Source organism: Dermacentor andersoni, chromosome 4 (assembly GCF_023375885.2).
Source record: "Dermacentor andersoni chromosome 4, qqDerAnde1_hic_scaffold, whole genome shotgun sequence".
Lineage (NCBI taxonomy): Eukaryota > Metazoa > Arthropoda > Arachnida > Ixodida > Ixodidae > Dermacentor > Dermacentor andersoni.
The window spans coordinates 176,737,846-176,757,946 of record NC_092817.1 but is presented as its reverse complement, the minus strand read 5'-3'; the positions used below and the strand labels follow the sequence as shown (position 1 = coordinate 176,757,946).

At 46.6% G+C, this 20,101-nt stretch overlaps 1 protein-coding gene across 2 annotated transcripts in view; it reads right to left on the bottom strand.

Annotated features, from left to right (window-relative positions):
* The window catches only part of LOC129384965 (uncharacterized), a 180,089-nt gene that overhangs the window by 66,915 nt on the left and 93,073 nt on the right, over positions 1 to 20,101 (bottom strand). For both annotated transcript variants that reach the window (XM_072287979.1, XM_072287978.1), the window contains exons 3-5: positions 15,354 to 15,546; positions 12,633 to 12,681; positions 1,582 to 1,685 (exon numbers count right to left, since the gene is read on the bottom strand). In XM_072287979.1, the coding sequence (XP_072144080.1) occupies positions 1,582 to 1,685; positions 12,633 to 12,681; positions 15,354 to 15,546 (346 nt within the window). The remainder of the gene's footprint in view (positions 1 to 1,581; positions 1,686 to 12,632; positions 12,682 to 15,353; positions 15,547 to 20,101) is intronic.

Genomic DNA, 20,101 nt, shown 5'->3' with positions numbered 1-20,101 from the left:
TACAGCGTGCCTCACAGTCAGAGCGTGGTTTTGGTATGCAAAATCCCATATATAAATATAAAACACACGCAAATCCAAGGCTATTGTGAGTGAGAAGATATATCGTTTTTTTACTGTTCATGTATTAATTAATTTCGAGCATTACTTCAGAAAGCATTCGTTCGATCGTATGAGCAGGGCAGGTATCCTACGTGAACTTAGGTAAGAAATCGGAGAAACTTAGCATAAAATGAAAGAGTGCGGATTTGCAGGCTAGTTGGTTAGTTGCATCAATATAAGTCATAGCGCTGGATGGCACGCTCAAGAAAGACGATAGGACATGCGCTAAAGTTTAGGTTTAGGCGAACGTCCTGTCGTCTTTCTTGTCCGTGCCACTCCAGAGCTATGTCTTCAATTGATGCGACCTAGCATAGCCGTTGATTCGGAGCTCTGCACGCCAGATGTGAAGCGCATATTTTCCTACATCAATTTTCTTACCACTCAGTGCGCGGAACACAATTACGATAGGCGTCTCACGCCATTCTGTAGAAACGGCGGTGCTCGTATCGCCGTTCTATCAAAGCCTTGTCTTCTGAGGTTCATTGTGTCGCAAATGTTGAAATTTTACAAGATTTAAACCAGCAATAGAGGTGACTGCCCAGCACTGTTTACGCGCACCAGCAAAGAAGAACGTTTTCTGGCTACACCCTATTCAACATACAAGGTATAACTGCTGCAAGAAAAATTTAAGCCGACGGGCTTCATCTTTCGCTACAAGAATAATGGAACCACAAGACAACTAAAACAAGGAAAGCACCGGGGAAATTTGCGGGATTGTAATAAAACACAATAAATACTATGACCACAGCAATGTGAGTGGGCGAAAAGATGCCCTGTCGCCAGTGACAGCTCAAGCCACACCTCCCACATTGTTTGGGCTTTACCTGTTTAGCTAAGGTTGCGGCCATCTTTCCGTCAAAGTAAGCAGACTGAGATTTATTTGCCCTTCCCGTTCATTCGTAACAAATATCTCGACTATGGCAGCATCAATGGCTTCAGGCAGCACGCGAGGTTTAACTGGCCAGTTGGCTACTCCTACAGCTCGTGCACCACGGCACGCCTGTTGCTTAAAATAATCTGCCGCATGATCGACCACGATCACGAATGGCGTTGGCTAACACGGCCAGGGCCAGATCTATGCTGCGTATACATAAATAAACAAGATCGTGGATGGAGTCGCCACTGAGCTACGGCCGCCGCCATAGCCTAATTGGTAGAATACCGCGGAGGTAACGGCGAAGGTGCGAGTTTCGCTCCAACGTGCGGGAGGTAGCGTTTTGTGCTCTTGCATTTCCCTGTTCCTTAAACTTGTACCTTTCAATTGAGGCAAAATGTCTAAATTCCTGATATTCTTTTTTTGTGGCTTCAATCACAGTTGGACCAGAGACTGCGCCTCAGTGCAAGTTATCTGTCGCCTGATATTTTCCGTTGGCCCTGGCATTCAGGTCAGTGACCTGCATGACAAATTGCTATAAACGGCGTAAGCATCACCTTCACTACCAATATCGACAAAGAGATTCCAGCTTATGCCTTATGACTCACGAGTCCAGTGGTTCTCGGAAATTTTGTTGTGCCAACCTCATCTCCAACGTGTTTCGACAGGTGCACCATGTAGCCATCCTTCATGGTCTCCCAGTGGCTAACACCTGCGCAAAAGAATTTTTAACTTGAGAATGGACAGGTGTAAATCGAGGTATACACAGTGAGCCCTAGCTGATATTATCCACGCTACTAATGAGAGAAAAAAATGTGGCGTAATAAACGAACATGAGCCTAATGGTGTTCGGTCGTTTTTAGTCTCTCGACACGAAGAAAACTTTTGTTTACTATTTATGTGGTGATACAGAAAGGACTTATTTACCTTGTTTGTAATCTTTAAATTATGGGCACATCTTCCGATGGCATAATTGTTATTACCTCTTAAATCAACCTATTTAGTAATCTACATTGTGATATGTTTTGCATCAATAGTTTTTCCGCTCTTATAGATTACTAAATGCAAACAGTGCAACGTGATCCTGCGCCTACGGGCTGCGACAGAAGTGGCACGTAAGTAAATTGAAGCAACTAAGTCCGCCTAATGTGTGAATCGTCAAACACCTAGTCACTGCATTAGGCTGCAACTATTACGAGTATCACGCAGCTCTCAATCTGCGGAAGCCAACACCGACACCTGGCCACTTAGGGCCAGTTGCTGTGTGATGAAAGAAATTGTTTATTTCAGTTGTGAAATGGTGTGAAGTCATGTCTCCAGCATTTAGATCGTGCTATCTGCAAGTTAAATGAACTAGCTACTGCGCCTACGCCCTCTGCTGCGCCGGCGCCTCTGTTTACAACCAAAAAAGTTTAATTTCCCATGTGACCTTCTGCAATTTCTTGCTGGCAACTATGACGTCATCATATCAGACCCAGTGGAAACCATGACAGCTGACATGCATACGACACGGACGAGCAAGTGTAACCTGCCCGAATTTTTTGTATTCCACGCGATTTTAGGCTTTTCCTGGATAATGGATAAATAAAGTCGAATTATTACACAAGACCCACAAGGGCCTCTGCGTCAGCGGGTGCTTCTGGGTTTACGACACCATGGACCCGAGCAACTGGGGTTTGTATCCTATGTCCCTAACCGTGTGTGGTCGAGCTGTGTCCAGCAGAACGGATACGCCAGATTGAGCCTGTGCTGAGTACTTAAACCTTTCAAAAGATTCTTGGTGATGGCGGCACAGTCCTTTGGCAATTGGGAACGTAAAACTAGAGCTCAATTTAGTGCAACAAACCTGTAAATGCTGAAAGGTGCAAGTAAGCTCGCACGATATTTCTTGGTCGTCTTTGTGTCTCAGTGGGAGAACCTTCCGGCGCTGAGAGAAATATGAAAGAACGTGAAAAAGAGGGTTCCAGCGAAACACTAAGGACGCGCGCACAAGGAAAATGCGCTAGACACGGACTGCTGCGTCCGTCCGAGTCTAACGCTGTTTCCTTGTGTGCGCGTCCTTTGTGTTTCGCTGGTACCCCCTCTTTGAAGTTCATCATGCGCCAAGTGATTGAAGAGCTTGCGCTATGCACCACATTTTAAAAGTTGCTTTTAAGTGCTATCTTGGAGCTTTAGCGTAGAGCTACCCAGCGACTCAACAGCCACGTTCGAGCGCAACAATAAAGGTAATGATGCCTGCAACGGAAAGCCAGCTCATCGGCTATAGTCACGCACCACACCACGGCGCTTTTACTATACGACTTCAGTGAAATTCACCTGTCTCGATCATACTCGTTAACAGTAGAACGCCACAGCAGCTGCACTACCGTCATGGGCGCCGACTACGAAGGGGCCCAGGATTGAATTGTTGACCTCATGCTGGGCTCTGTGCGGCACTAGGTGGCGGGTTCATTTCCCCGCCGAGGTACTGGCACTAGAATATGTGATGGAGGCAGAAACGCTTGTGCGCCTTGCTTTGTTTTGCATGCTTTGCGCACAGAAAAACGTCACCAGGTGGCCAAAATAAATTTTCACTCCCCACGTTGATGTGCCTCATCCTCAGACGGTAGCTTTAGATGTAGAAGCGCACAAGGTAATTTATTAGGACGGATGCCTTAAGTGGTTCATTGCAACGCCTCATACCTAAAATACGCTGCGTCTAGTGAATTGCTGCAAAAATATCATCGTCAGCAAGGGCTCCTACACCCGTAAGCAAGCAAAGTTCCAACGGCTCATACACCCCGTTAGCAATGGCTCATACCCCCATAAGCAAGCAAAAATGCAATGGCTCATACCCTCTTAAGACAGAGGCTGCCAACACCCAGCAAAGTGAAGCGAATAGTGCGTGCATCCACTGAAATGACCCATGCAGCTCAACGGACAGAATACGTTTCACTCAAGAAGAAGCTCAAACCTAGCATGAGAACCATCCAAAACGAACCAAAACTGCATTGCATACCTCACTTTGAAAAACGCTTAAGGACAAGTTTGCTTGCCAAGCGAGAAACAAGATACTACGTGCGAAGCGGCAGAAGCAAGGCAATTGACCGTGATCGCAGCTTTCCCCTGCTCAAAGGATCATCAGCTTTTTTTTTTTTTTTTTTGCCGAGGAAAGAAGAAGAACGGAACAAGAGTTAAGAGTTTCTGCTGACGTCGCTGCGTGTTCCACGTCGGGGACGTCCACCTCTTATGCCATGGCGCCTAGAGCATCGAGGTCTCACTCGAAGGCCAACGTCTTCGATGTTGTGGTCCCTATGGAGAATGGTCCCGAGAGCGTCGTCGACGCGACGGCCTCAATGGTTGTCCTCTGTGAGGCCTAGTGCGTTCAGCACATGGGAGGCCTCAACTTTCAGGTCACCGTCCAGAGCATGGCTTGCATGACTCTAATCGTCGACGCTGGCTGCCTTGTCATCGGTGGCGAGCGTTGTCCTTTCGTTCCCGTCAGCCTACAGGTCGCCAACGTTAGCTGCCTCTTTTTGCCGTCCTTCGTTCCGAACGAAGTCCTCGTGCAGGTAATATCACCATACGGCAAGGTTCTATCTGTCAACGCTGGTCTTATGAGCGGACGCCGTGGTGTGCTCACGGGCACACGCTTCGTTCGTAAGGAAGTGAGTACTACAACCGCGGTCCCCAATTATCGGCGAGTCTCGGGTCATCGTGTGACGTTTGACTACCACGGCTTGCAACGCGCGTGTCGTCGATGCGGCTCCAGCGACAACTACCGCGCACAGTGCACCGCAGCGTTCCGTGGCTGTTGTGGTGTCCATGGCCAGGAAAGCGACGGATGTGACCGTCCTTGTCGGCGTTACGGGGATGGTCACCCTACGGTCGCCTGCACTGAGCGGCGTTTATACTCGCACGCTGCTGCTGGAGTCTTTCCACCCTTACGGCCGGCGTCAGCTGTGGTTGCGACTGCGCGTGACGCATTGAGCAAAGAAACTGCCCTGACACCATATCAACAAGCATCGACAAATGAAAAATAAGAGGTATGCAGCTCGGGAAGTCACAACGCGCCACGTTCGCCGGCCTCCTCTACTGAAAAAGGAAACCGTGACGTGGCGAATCGCAACGCGCCATGTTCGCTGGCCTTCCAAGCAGCGCAGGACACGCGTGCTGGGGCCGACAGCGCCTCCACTTCGGCTGCTACCGTCAGTCCTCCTGATGGCAGCGTGGTTTTGAACACAGATAAACACCTGATTTGCGATTACTATGGTCGATACAACCACGAGATATGTTGTGGCTTCATCCGCCTCAGTTACATCGCCTACAATGCCGCATCCGTTACATCTGAATGAGCCCCCGGCTGCCGAAGTTTTCGGCGGCGATGAAATAAATCCCGCCGCCCTACCACTACCGACAACTTCCTCATTAGAGAACAGCGTCAGCCTCGGAATTGATAGCAGCGTTGAACTCTCGCCAAGCCTGAATGAACTCGACATGGAAATGGAGGCCCCACGAGACGTGAAGCGTGCCCATGCGTCAGCTTCTGGCTCTGACGGCGGCCCGGATCGCCGTGCCGAGTTACAGCGGCCCAAAAAACCTCTGCCTTCTTCGAGAGGGTCGACGAAGTGAGGTGTGCACTGCATAAGCCCGGGACTTATTCCAGTGTCGCCGACTTGGACAACACGACCAGGTCAGTTCGGTGATACTTTTAAATAAATATGGAGGACACCCTGAACGTTATTTAATTAGACGCACAAGGGTTCCGAAGTCCTGCAAAACAAGCCTAAATTATCAGCGTGGCCCGCGCAAAGAAATTGTGATATAATGTGTTGGCAAGAAACAAATTTTTTCACGATTGGACATGTTCTTACCTTCAAAAGCACTTTTAACCTAGACTGTTTTTTATTATTCGCAACATCAAGCTATAGCGGAGTTGGTGTTATTATTTCAACAGAACTCTCTCCTGAGATCGTCATATCTTCTATGATGGGACAACGCGGACATTGGCATTTGATTGCGTACTACATTCATCTAGGTTACGAATGTTGTGGATATATGGACCCTCGCAGGCCATCAAGTCCAACAATATTTTTCGTGACCTGGGCGTGTATTTCCAGGAAGTTCGTCACGTGGTGCCTGTTGAGGATTTTTACTGCGTCTCAGACACGCGAGCAGATGTGCAAGGCCCGGGCTGGGGTCGCCCTGATTGGAAGGCACGGGAGATGCGTCACCTCGTCAAGCACTTTTCGTTGCTGGATACAGATCGATCTTTTCATGGTTCTTTAGCTGCCTGGACGTGGCGACGCGGCATGTCGTCAAGCAGGTTAGAGCGTACCTATCTGCCAAGCTATTTAGCTCGGTATCTCATCCGATCTGATGTAATAACATTACCTTCGTCCCCTGTTTATATATGCGATCACAGACCAGTTAAACTCTAAATTCGCTTCCCTACTTCCTCATCAGTAAAACCATAGCGCCTGGACATTCGCGTTCTACACGACGCGCGCTAAGGCTCTTGTTTGTGAAGAGTCTTGCACGCCTCTGTTTCTAGATCTGACCCAGTGTCATGTGACGCGTTCAAGGTGCCGTGGCGTCTGCAGCGTTCAGTTGAAGGACGTGCACTCAGACAACGTATGCTGGAAAAGCTTGCGGATACTGCCACGAAGTTCTGTATTGCATTTCGGGTCAATCTACTGACACCGTTGGTGCGGTCATGGCAGCGTGCGCTACGGAAGCATTTCCAACGCCTCATCGAAGTGTCGTCTTTGTCAGGTGCTGCTTGGCGATGCAGACGTAATCCGTGTGCACACTGAAGTTCTGAGGTTCGCAAGAAACTCGCTCTTTAGACAGGCGAATGCATTCGGGTCGGCGGCCCCAAGAGCACTTTCTGCTACGTCGCCTCCCACGCGTGATTATTCGCTCTTTCTAACGCATTTTGAAAACATGGCGCGTACGACTATGCAAATAGATCCTGGCTCTCGAAGATTTCGTGCAATGCCTGGTGGGCTGCCTCAGGTTCCACCTGAGGCAGCTGACCGTCTGTGTGCACGAACATCAGCTGATGAAGTCAAGGCAGCATTATTTTCCATGAAGCGTGGCTTGGCCCCAGGGCCAGACGGGTTACCCGTTGAGTTTTATCTAACGTTCAGGGAAGATATTGGTGCCGCTTTCGTATCTGCTATCAGGTGCTCCTATGAGAATCTTTAATTTCCGTCCAGTTTTAGCGTTCGGTCGTATTGTGCTGATAGCTAAGCACGATCCATCAGCAGTTCGTCGAGAGGATTGGAGGCCAATCACGCTTCTCTCAACGTTGACCACAAAACCTTCACAGCTATTGTCACGCTGCGTTTGGGAAGCCTGATGCCTTCCATAATAGAACACCATTACGCATGCTAAGTCTCTGGCAGAGAAATACACAGTATTTCGTTCGTTACGCATGATATAATGACATACACGCTGACCAGGTCAGCACATGGCCTCTTAGTTTCACTAGATCAAGAAAGGCATTCGATCGCCTTGAGCATAGGAACATATTTAATGTACTGACCTCGTTTGGCTTTTCGTCAGATTTTGTTGAACATATTAGGAATGCCTATTCAAATATCGGAAGTACATTCTTCCTTGATGGTTGTGAAAGTGCACCATTTGCCGTTAATCGTGGTGTTCGTCCATGGTGCGCTCTATCCCCAGTACTATTTCTGCTCAGCCTTGAGCCATTTCTGCACTCAGTAGTGAGAGACCCTTACGTGCGCGGTCACCCACTGCTTTGCAGCGGTGTTGTGAAAGTGACAGCCTTCGCTTAGGACTTCCTATTATATTTCAGGAATGAGGGTAGCTTAACCCGTAGTCTTCGAATTTTCATTGAGTACGGAAATATTTCAGGTGCTGCGCTAAATTTTTCAAAATGTAGTTAATTGTTCATTGGTTCACCGCAGACACGCCTAAGTCCCTTTTTCAGTCTTCAAAAGAGCAAGTCTCTTCGTATCTTAGGCCTTGATTATACCTATGATGGCATATCAGACTCTGTGTGGCTCCCAATTCTTGAAGATGTAAGGCGAAATATCCAAGAAGTTCAAGGGTATGATTTACTCTATTGGAAAGAAGGTGCTTAGCACAGTCTGTATTTTGCGGCCGAGCGTTGTAGGTTTCTCACCACGTACAGCACCCATTACGGATTACTAGGTCCTTGCAGTGCTTTCTCGGTTCCTTCTTCTGGTCGAGCCGTACAGCACTTGTCTGTCGCGCGGCGTCTGGGCAGCCACGCTCTCGCGGTGAGTTCGCGTTCCCATTAGTGTCTGTCCGCTTCCGGCTGCTTTCTCAGCAATTTCTGCTGCGCCTGTTACAGCGGGATCAGTGTCCAACGCGTGAACTCGATTGGTATTTCCTTGGCGCAAAAAATTCATTATATGTTACCGGCGGGGCACCTAAATCGCGGACCAAAATTTTTAAACGCACCTACATTTTAATGTACGGCCGCGGCATTTTATCGCCGCATACAACAGGTATGTCCTAATGTAGACGTTCTCGAAACCCATGTAGTAGACGCTATGGCAGCCTTACTGCTTCGTCTAGTTCCCCGAACGCGCCTCGCATGTAATAATAATGTGTCATGGGATGCGATAACGCAGTCATTTGTGCCTGGCCACCCACGCGACTTCATGTGGACTCTAGGGTGACAAGTGATTAGAACTCGTGAGAGGCTAGAGTGGTGGGACGTTGTCCCATCTTCGCTGTGTCCAAATCGCCCCCTCCAAGAATACAATAAACATGCGATGCTGCACTGCGTCGTTGCCGGGATATTCGGGAGGTCCGTTTATACTGGTTTCTGTGGCCTTGCAATTAACCACTTTATTACACCTGGTCGCTGCTCACGTGGCGGCTTCGGGCGAATTGAATTGCTGCGGGGGCCTTTTGTCTATGGGGTAACCGGTGCGAAGCAGTTGCCGCGGGACGTCGTTGCCACCCTTTCTTTCCACTTCTGGCGAGGCTTTACTCTGAGCTACTGTCGTTTCTGCCAGAGGAGTTGTTCTTCCTATGAGAAGAAGAGTTGCTTCGAAAGTGGTCATATTGTTTCCTGTCTGTGGCTCATGGACGCGTATGGCTTAATTTTCGACCAGCCTGGTTCATGTAGACAGGCCATCGGAAGTATTTATTTAATGCACATAGAATGTAGGTGCCCGTGATTTCTGTGTATGTGCGTGTGTGCTCTCGTATACATGACCATTTTTGTATACACACATCTGGTGCAAAATTGTTTAAAGTGTTCTGTCACATCATCATTGTACGTAACCATTGTGCACACTGTATACATGCAACATCTTTTGTACATGTGACATTTAGTTTATCTGCGACTGGGCTTTTCCGTGGGTACATGCCTTACACTTTGGTTAGTGAGGACTTGGACATTACATTGAAAACGTGCCGTGTTTCGTGTTTTATATGTTATCGTCCTGGCTGAATTGAGCCGGGATTGTAACTCAGTGTTCATATCGTCTCTTGTCGAAACAAACTCATTCTAAACACAGAAGGGAAACGACGTTGGCGTGTGTCCGACTCCGCTATACGAATGTGCAAAGGTCAAACAAGGGTCGAAAAGAAGCCGAAGAACCCGAATTGCGAAGGCAGCAAGGCCACGATGCAAAACGGCAACGTTAAGCGGAGGTTAAAACTCGCAAAACTACTGCTTTCTAAACGTTTACTTCAAACTGAGGCTTGTTATGTCTAACCTCAGGAAGAAGAATAAAACACAGATTTAGGAGGGAACGGTACTCCGTGCCTTTTCTTGACTTCAATGGCGCAGTCGGCGAATAGCCAGGTTTTAGACGAACCAGCGTTAAGCAGAGGACGTCAGAAAAAATATTTCTATTCCTGCAACAGGACTTCAGCGCGGAACCGCAATCCCACGGATTTAAGAAGTGCACTCTGTCGTGACCATATATTCTTAGGCTTACGCTACTACCCGGCTCAGACATCCCACTTCTCTGCCGTATTCACAAGTGGAAGAATGTATCACTACTTTCACCTACCACCGCAGCGACCGGCCACAGTGGCCACTTATACGTGCCAGGCCACCACGGAGACTCACGAATTGAGCAACGCTGTTGACGTTACCTATGATATCTCTGAGCTATCACAGGAGCTGAAAGCTATGGCCAGCTGTTCGGGATACGAACCGTTGATTCCTTAGGCGAACATTATGCTTGGAATGAAAACGTCTGCAGATTGTTTGCTGAAAAAAACTACGGTATGCCTCCAAAGCCTGGCGAGGGTACTCCTGAAAGCACAAAACCATGTGGCCCAGTCGCCCAGCTGAGCATCGCAGTGACGAAATCCCGCGAATGCCTTGATGACGCATAGCGAAATGCATGTGTTCACCAACAAATACGAAACATAAAAATTTTTACTGTTCGTTATCGACATAAAAATTGTGCTAATTATTTAACTACTTTCATTCTCAGAGAAAAAAAAACTGCGTAGTCGTGTCTATGGTAAAGTTGACATTAACCGGCTTCAACCCCATGGCGGTTGCATCATTACCGACATCCGTGAGATCGTAATCGTCGTAATAGGCTAGAATCGACAGTGATTCTACGAGGCTGGTGAGGGGGAAAAAAGCTGAAGCTTGCAGCAGGCCTCAGGAATATAAAAATACTTTTTGACTAGCATCATCAACAGGTGTGTTAAAATTTCAAAGTCGATAAAAATTTTCCAAAATATGAACACAGGCTGGTAAAAAAGCTGGCATATTGAGAAAGGTGAAATCGCTTGAAATCTTAGCACAGTGCTAAACTTGCAACTTAGTGACAAAGACCTATATCGTTGACAGGGCGGCCAACTTTTGGGACGAGTAAATTGACAGTGGAAGGAGTTCGGCTAAAACCCAGAGTTGCAAAATAAGGTGAGAATGCCGATAGAAATTGAACGGAGACGCAGACAGCCCTGTGGCCGACGTAAGCGTTCGGCAACTGTCGGGCGATTGCCTATGTAGGCGAGATACGTGGCTGCCAGTCATAGCAGGGTGAGTCGGGGCTAAAATTTCGCACTCTAACTCTGGCACATGACATAAAATAATTCCATGGTGCCATTCTTCGACGACTGCACGGAGAACAATCTTCGCGCATTTCCTATGCGAACAATTTGTCTTGTGTGTCCCCTATCACATTCTTCAAGCGGCCAATATTCCTTAATGATGCCCTTGAAGGTCGCACAACTACTGAACAAAAATAAGTGTTAGGAGTTATTCACGATGACTTTCCGTATGTGGACAGCCTTTTTGGCTTTCCATATCTGCTATTGAAGAGTGCGAATATAGTATAAAGAGCATAGGTATAGCATGACAAGGTACAGCATGAAAGACAATTCGGAGAACTGACAAATCCGGCATGTATACTAGTCAAGCTCTTCGCACACGCGTAACACTACGGGGAACTATTTTGACAACTACAAGTAATGGGTACATCCTAGCCAAACGTATGCCCGGCCTAGTGGCCAGTAGATGTGACGTAGTATGACGTACTAGCAGTGGACAGCCACGGAGCACGGAGCAACAGCGCGCTAGCCTTGCTTGGTTACGTAAAGCTAACGCCGCTTGGAAGGGCGCTGCCTAATGCGTGTTGCAGCTTCCTATTTTCTGTTTCGTGTGCTCTGACAGCCGAAGTTCCTCATGCAACAGTTCCGCAGGTAATAATAATTGCCCACATCAAAAGTTGATATGGCTTGTGCAGAGAGTTTGCTTCAAATTGTCAATTGCGATAAGGCTGCTGAAACAAATGTTCAAAGGATAATGCATATATTTTTCTGAATTAGTGTATATTTTCCCCGTATCACCTTTACATCGTGGTCGCCACAACTAACGACATGTCCTTGAAGGCTGTGGCCTTCCATTTGAAAACGGCTATTTTTATAGCGAAGCACTTTATGGCTAGGATCCAGGGATTTCTTCGTGGCGTAATATCGACCGCAAACTATCATCAATGGCTCATACGCGCAATGCAATGGCTTATACCTGCTTAACGCAGAGGCTACAAGCACTCAGCAAATTGAAGCGAACAGTGCATACATTCCTTTGAATTACGCATACAACAAACCGGGCAACATACATTTCAAGGAAGAACAATCTCAATACAAGCATCCAAACCACATGATTGATGATAAGGCGCTCCTGCACCTACGTGCAATGCGCAGCACCTAGCCAACCCCACATCCGTTACCCTGTAAATATTTGTGTTAAACAAGCTGCCGTGGCGACGGCAGCTTGTAACGTCGGGATTGACGACCCTAGGCTTTCATCCAAAATGTAACCGACCTATCAGCTCATTGCAATGTTGTTGCAGCACTGCTATGGTTGGCAGCGTGCTGTGAGAATCACCATTACTCCTATTACTAACATTACTCTAAGGTAGCATTACTGCTATTACTCAAAAGCTATAAACCACCGCACACCCATCAGCAGTTGCAGTTGTGGTTTTCAACAGGTTCAATGGACATATGCTTTCGCAGGACGGAGATGGTCATTCAAATTTTTTTATAATAGTTTTCTCCGCAGAAACACACTGTATAAAATGTGTTAATCTAGGAATTAACGAAAATCAGTGCGAAATTATATTTTATAGCAATTGCTCAATATTATAAACCAAATATTTTCATATTTCCACGAGCTCCCTGGAAAAGTACTTACCGCTCCACGGAAATATTACATAATTCAGCGGCTGTTGATCCACCATGGCCTGAAGAAAAGAGAAACAAAATAATATAAGGGTGCAGTCGTTTAGATAACATATGATGTGATCAGTGTACGATCGATATGAACAAAACACTGACGGCGCCAAAAATGCCTGGCCGTGTTGCAAACGCCATTGCTTATGGAACATTCCTTTGTATAGGGGAGCCTGTGAAGATAAAAAAAAATGTAAATGGACTGACAATGGATAAACAGTAATGATGCAGAATAACTACTAAGGCTTTCGTTCAATGTACAAATGAATTTTCGTAAGGATATTGCGTGGCTAATCATATTTGTGTAAAATTTTCACACAGTGATAAATTTCCCGCCGTTTAGCTGCGTCTTCATAACACTTTCAGACTGTGACAATGTTGTCACGTCGTAGCCACGGTGAAGAAATAAACACTGCCAAAACTTAAACGTAATTATGTATCTTCTTGGCGGACTTGTGAGACATCGGTAACGAAGAACTATACTGTAAAGAAATGTCGCGTGCGCGTAGCGTCGTTTATTTATACATAACTCACCGTGATGTCCTGTGTAATAATCTTGCTGGCGAACATTGGAGAATGTAAAACTACGAGTAGAATTGCGAAGTGCCCACATTCTTAACTCAAAAGCCGTCGTTTACTTTAGAATTCCCGAAACGTTCACCAACTTTCGCCTTTTGTAGGCAAGTCCTCCATCTGCTATCGAAGCATGCGTGCGATTCAGGTAAATATAGTGCCAACGAGGAAGAAACAAGACTTACTTTGCTACAAAAAAACAAACACGACACAAAAAAAGGAACGCAAGCTCACTTTTGTCTTCATGTTTGCGCCTGGGGGAGGGTGTCATCCGTGCAGGAATTTGCCGCTTTCAATGCCTGCTGGGCTCGGCACACCAGCTGCCAGTGGTTACACAGGTCCGAGCAGGACTAGACGACCTCCCATTGTTCTATTGTGGGATGTACGATGGTGGGTGGTGTCGTTGCATGGGGAGATTCCCAGGTGTTATGATAGGGCAATGCTTATTCCACATAGTGTGGGTATTTATCGTTGAAATTTGGCGACAAATATGCCGAATCAGGTGCGACCTTCAAAGGGACACTAAAGCGAAAGAGTAAATCAGTTTAGACTAAGAATGCCTTGTTTGAGAGCTCTGCAGGAAGTCATTTCAAAATAATAGTTTGATTATTAGATGACAAAATGAAGGTCGAAATATCAGTATTTGAATTTGGCGCCGAAACCCCGACGCCGGTACGTCTGTGTGACACAGGGATTCTAAAGTATGTTTTCGAACATGGGTGGGGTTGACTGAGTAAAGGCTCCCGGAACTTCCCATGTTTAATATATTGTTCCTTTAGAACACAATGTAGTCAATATGTACCGCTATTTACCTAAATAGGCCCTAGAAGATGCGTCAAAATCTATGACGTCACAGCGACCAGGTGCGGGACCTTGAAGGAGGCATCGCCACCCGTCTTTTGTTCTAGCGCTTTTTCTGGATTAGCAAACGTCTTATCGTGGTAAGAGTGGCGTTTTCGTCATCGTAGAAATGTAGTTTACTGATGTAGAATAAATAATTTTTCCCTTTAGTGTCCCTTTAAGATTGAAAAGCTGAATGAGGGTACCATACAAAATGCGCCTGCTGCCTTCACATTCATTACTTACACCGGCTGTGGAGCAGTAATAAAAAGCTAATCATAAAATGTTTGTTAATTTGTTACGGTAATTCGTTAATTGTAACGTTAATTTACTGTTGTTGCTTTATTAATAACGTTAGTTAGTTTTCGTAAATTTGTTTTGTTAAGAAGGGAATAATGAATGTTTGCCACTAAGTGGCCAGTCTCCGTGCCTGTCCACCCTTTCGACTATTCCGGCTGATGTAATAAAGTTATGCTATCCGCAACAAGTGCTTTTCGAAATTTTGCAAAATTTAGAATGATCACCCATTATGTGACAGAGTATAGTACCGATAGCAGGAACGCGGGCAAAAGAAGACGCCCTCACGGTAATACTTACGTCTAGTAGTGCTACTTGGCCCCTCGAGTACCTTAGGGCATTCCACCATTTCTGGTTAACATCCTGCCATCCCTTTTTATTTTCTCCTCCTCCCCCCACCAAAAACGCCACTCTGCAATTCTCGTTCATTTAATTTGAGCCTCGAAACGGACGCAATAAAAAGAGATTTACTACATTCACGATAGCTTTAACAACTGTTAACGTCGCTACGCTGTGAAAATACCTTGAGTGTTATTATTTCCTCTTTCATCAAGCCTTTCTTTTTATTGTGTTCGCATGACCTCTCGCAGCTTCTCTGAAAGTCTAACACTTTTTAAGAAAAATTAATCTCTTCTCGAAGCTGAGAGAGAGCTTCGGTCCCCCAGCACAGCAGCCTGGTACTCTGACCATGAGGCAGTAATAGGACACATGCTTCCATCGCACCAACGGCAAACAACAATTTGACCTAATCGCCGGGGGTCCCACAATGCGTAGCACCGGTGTAGTGGAGCGCATGCCCGCGCATGTTTGCTTGCAACGCCACAGGAACGAAAAGACGAATCGATATAAAAATTGAATAAGTTGTTCACCAGAGTTAGCACCACACAGATCCGAAGATGTGTGTAGGGTGTGTGCTAGTGTTTGTGGAGTGTTACTTTGATATCTTGTGGGCTTATGAAAAAAATGCACTAACCTGGAAAGATTCGCCAAAGTAACTCTCCCTTATCGCACGAATTGCGAAGGTATAGAATGTACCAGGTCCATAAAATTCTTTTTTTTCTGTGCCGTAGGGGAAGCCGCTTGGGCCTCGTAGCACTGCGGCTGGCTTAAGCTGGACAAATTTCATCAAGGCATAGGCGACTCCATTACCGATCGCATGCTCGTATCTGAAAGAAAAGAAGGACACATTTGTCGCACATAGCACAGATGAATTTTAGAAATGGTACGCATGTTCGACATAAGTATCACTTTATTATTAGGCTTAAGTAGATACTAATGGATTGGAACGCGCCTCCGTATAAACTGCCTGCTTCTTATAAAAACATTCTAGAAAGCCGCGTTTACATTTAATGACGGCTTGGTTGCAAAAAAAAAGCAAGCATATCTACACCATAATGCAAAAAAGAGGTGAGGCGTGCAGACAGGACACAAGAGTAGAGAAGTGGAAGCCACGAACGCAACTTCTCCCCTACTGCGTCCTGTCTGCACGTCTCACCTCTTGTTTGCATAATGAGTCCTTACCAACTAGCTCAGCTTTCAGTCATATCTACACCACTTTTCTTTATCGTTGAATGCGCCCCATTCTCTTCCAAAACGACATAAATAAATTGGGAAGTGGGTCCTGTGAAGTGGGTTTAAAGGTGTGTGGAACAGCTGCTGGATTAGAAACAGTGGCGCACTGAGGAAGGGAAATGTAGTTCAATCAGGCCGAGAGTTTACGCGTTTGCGCTGGCCGCTTGCTGACGAACAAAACAAGCTCTCCCATTATTGCGCGTGCCAGGTTGAAGATTAGAATGCACATGATTTCGTTTTGCTTCTTGGTTTAAGACATGCTATTATCGACGAGAACTTGTTTTGTTAGCCATTATTGTAAAGAAAAGCAACCAGAGGCCCCATAGCGTAAAACTATTCCAATATGTTTTTATCAAATTTGCGTAACCGCCGATGCAAGCATCGGGCGGTCAGCCGCAGGGTTGTCTGAACCGATCAATCAAACGCTCTCCTCTTTCATGGGTGGTCACCTTTGTTTGCGGGAAAAACAAATGACATTGCCTGCACTGAGCGGGTCGTCTTATCTAATTGGCTGACAAAAAGCAATGAGCACGCTCAAGGGGAGAAGGATTCCATGGGGCTGAGCCACTGCACTCGATAACCGCATGAAGAGGGTGGTGCCGGCGCCTGTGATTGGTCCACTTTCTCTTAATTATCTTGCGGTGGCCTGTCCAAAATCGCGGCTGCATTCAACGGCAGCTTATTAATGACGCTGAAACAGACGCTCAGCAAAGAAGAGTTGGCAGAATGAGGTCGCAAATGTGCCGAAAGTTCTCGAAAATGTCATATGGCCATGCAGAAAGTTTTATTATACGCTGTTCTGCCCCTCTGGGCGGTCCCTCCGTTAGCAACCAGTTTGTTGCATTTGTAGGCGATCCCACTGCAAGCGACCTGTCTCTCGAAGCTCCACCGACATTACTTATTGGGTAGCGTGGCGTTGTCGGCGAGCTGCAGGCCTCCGGTAGACCATGGCGACCGAGCAAGGGCGAGACGACGTTTTTCTAGTGCGAAACTTGCACTGTTTATTCAAAGATAGTTGAAAGAAAATAAGACAAGCACGATGTATGAAGTATGAAGTACATGGTATGAATTATCCAATTCGGAGCCCCTTAAATAGGCTCTTCTACAATCGTGTGGGTGGGATCTTGCTTGCGTCGATGACACGTGACAGGAACAGAGAGAAGGCCCCTCCTCCTGCAATACCAGGCACGGGAAGGAGAAGTCGATCCTCATTTCGACGAATCTGGGGAGAGCGTCGGGTGAAGGACCTCTTCAGCGCTCGTGGGCTCAGGCGCAGAGGTAGGGTGAAGGGACGAGGTAAGCACCCCTGATGCCGCACCAAGAGAAGGTGGGGGGGATGAGGTATGGCCCATGGCGTCCGGCCATACCTAACAACGCAAACAAATCCATGCCCTCCGGCAGGTGTGAGTAGTCAGTGCCTGAGCGATCGGCTGAGGCCATCTTTTATTCCTTTCGGAACGGGACAGCTTGCGGCTTTCAGAAGAAAATTCACTTTTGTTCTCCATATTGATGCACCTTTAACGCGTACACGTCACTTTGACGCAGTGAGTCCTCGCGGCTTTGTTACATCGCGTGACATGCAGGTGAAGTGGGGATGGTCCGAAAAAGGTTTCTGACCAATCGCGGAGTGCTGATTGCACAATTGGAATACAAAGTTTAGAATAGGGGGGTGCATAACGTAAAACTATTCCAAACTTTTCTTTTCCAATTCTGCAATCAGCACACCACGATTGGTCAGAAACTTTTTTGGACAAACCCCACTTCACTTGTCTGTCACGCGACGTTACAAAAACCGCAATTGCTCCCCATCTGATATGACGTGTACACACTAATTATGCATAATTTGACCGAACAAAACAAAAATAGGTATTTCTGATTCGGCGACTTTTTGCATTTGCCCTCGGCTAATGGGCAAAAATTTTCGGGCAGCAGCCACTTCACCTACCTCTGACGCGACGTCACAAAACCACAAAAGCTTATCGTGCCAAAGTGACGCGGACGCGTTAATGATGCATTAATATGCCGAACAAAACTGAATTTTCTTCTGAATAGCCGCAGGCTCCCCCTTCCGAAAGCAATAAAAGATGGCTGCCGCCGATCGCTCCGGCATTGGCTACTTGCCCCTGCACGAGAGCATGGGCTTATTTGAGTGTAATAAAACTTTTTTCGTGGCCGTGTAACGTTTTCGATGACTTTCGGCACACTTACGCCCTCGTTCTGCCAACTCTTCTTTGGTGAGGATCCGTTTCAGCGTTATTCTTAAGCTTCCATTGCATGCCACCGCGATTGTCGACGAGCCACCGCAAGCTAGGAGAAAGCGGACCAATCGAAGATGCCGGCAGCACCCACTTCATCCGGTTATCAATATTCAGTGCACTGGCTCGGCCCCATCGAATTCCTCTCCACTTGAGCATGCTCTTCGCCTCTTGTAGGCCAATTAGATAAGACAAGCCGCTCAGTGCAAGCGATGTTATTCGTTTTTCAAACAAACAAAAGTGAGCTCCTATGGACGAAGGGAGCATTTGATTGGTTTGTTCAGACAACGCTGCGGGTGACCACCTGGTGCTTACGTCGGTGGCCACCCAAATTTGACGTCAGGAGATTGGAATAAAAGCATATTGGAATAGTTTTACGTTATACGGCCCTAGTTTTACGTTATAGCCCCCCAGGAGGACTGCAGTTTGCATGGCAACATGAAGTACTTTTCCGACAAAAGTTAGGGGTCTTGGGTTCTACTCCTGGATTTCTGTCGGCACTCCAATCACATCGACGGTGAAAACATCATTGTACTATCCTGCTTAATACGTCTGCTCCGACTAATTCGAAAAGGTGTGCGTGTTGGTCGTGCGAAAGACACTCGACCGGGCTAGGTTCTAGATAGTGGTGATGGCATTAACGAAGAACATTCATCCCAAGCCTTTCGAAATATTGAGCTATTATGTATTCTTGAGTCATGGCCTACTGCCAGAAGTGTAGTTAAGCTGCTATAACAGTGAGCTAAAAAATTAGCATTGAATATATTTTTCGATTTATGACAGTTATTGGCTTGTCAAGATCAAGGACGATAAAAGCAATAGGTTACAGATCGATATTTCCCCAGGACATCATGGTGCGATATTGATTCATCCATAAAATTCACGCCGAACCTGATCAAACACTGTTTTCCAGAAAAGGACTTGTGTTCCAGCAGTCTGTGGAGATTGCATCTTTCATCAGACACGGCCTCCAAACGTAAGCAAAGGGTCACAACTGATGGAACGTGGCAGAATTTCTGAAAATGTCGAACATACGAGGGCCGGCCGCGAGTTCGACTAAAAGCCAGTGCTACCGACGCTGGAGCTGGCACGATGCGCCTAGTCTCAAATTGGAGACATGTGAGCGTCGTGTACGCTTTAAAAAAGAACACTTTAAAATGACCTGTCTAACAAGGAAAAGTAGATCAAGCAACGACATTTCAATATTTGGAGTCGACCCTACAATGTCTCGTCATTTTCTGCAGTTGATGAGTCGTCCGCATGCAAATCTTGCTATGTGCTGAATGCTTTGAGTGGCCGGAGTTAATGTCGACGTTGTCAGTTTGCTTGGTAGGTAATGTTAATATCTGCAATTCGATGTAGACTTTGGGTCCACATGGTTCCTACTACTCAGTTGATATATCGACGCTAATGAAAGACGCATCCTCCGAAGCTGTACATGCGCCCTCTGCAACTGCGCACGCGGTCCACAAAAGAGATCAGCGTCATTGTCTCCATACAGGTACTTCTGTGGTTCAGGCACCGCGACTACTTACTGCCATTGCTAATCATGGATGGAAATGGCTGAAACTTACTGGGGATAGATTGGATTTCAGCATTGTGCGTGCTCCCTGAAGGACTAAACTAGATTATTCACGTGACGGCAGCAATACAAGAAATCATCGCTAAGCATTAAGCTATCATGAAACAAGATATTGATGACTACACTGCCCCCCTGGCGCATTTAAAGGTACGGAAGAATGAGTAACCAACATATTACTGTTTGAACCGTACCACATGCCCTGCGAAGTGTAGTAGGAGACGGAAAATAATTGCAACAAAAAAGGCTCCTTGAAATAACTCATCGATTTGCATTGGCATCACGAATACTGCTTTATCGCAAGAGAAACGGTCC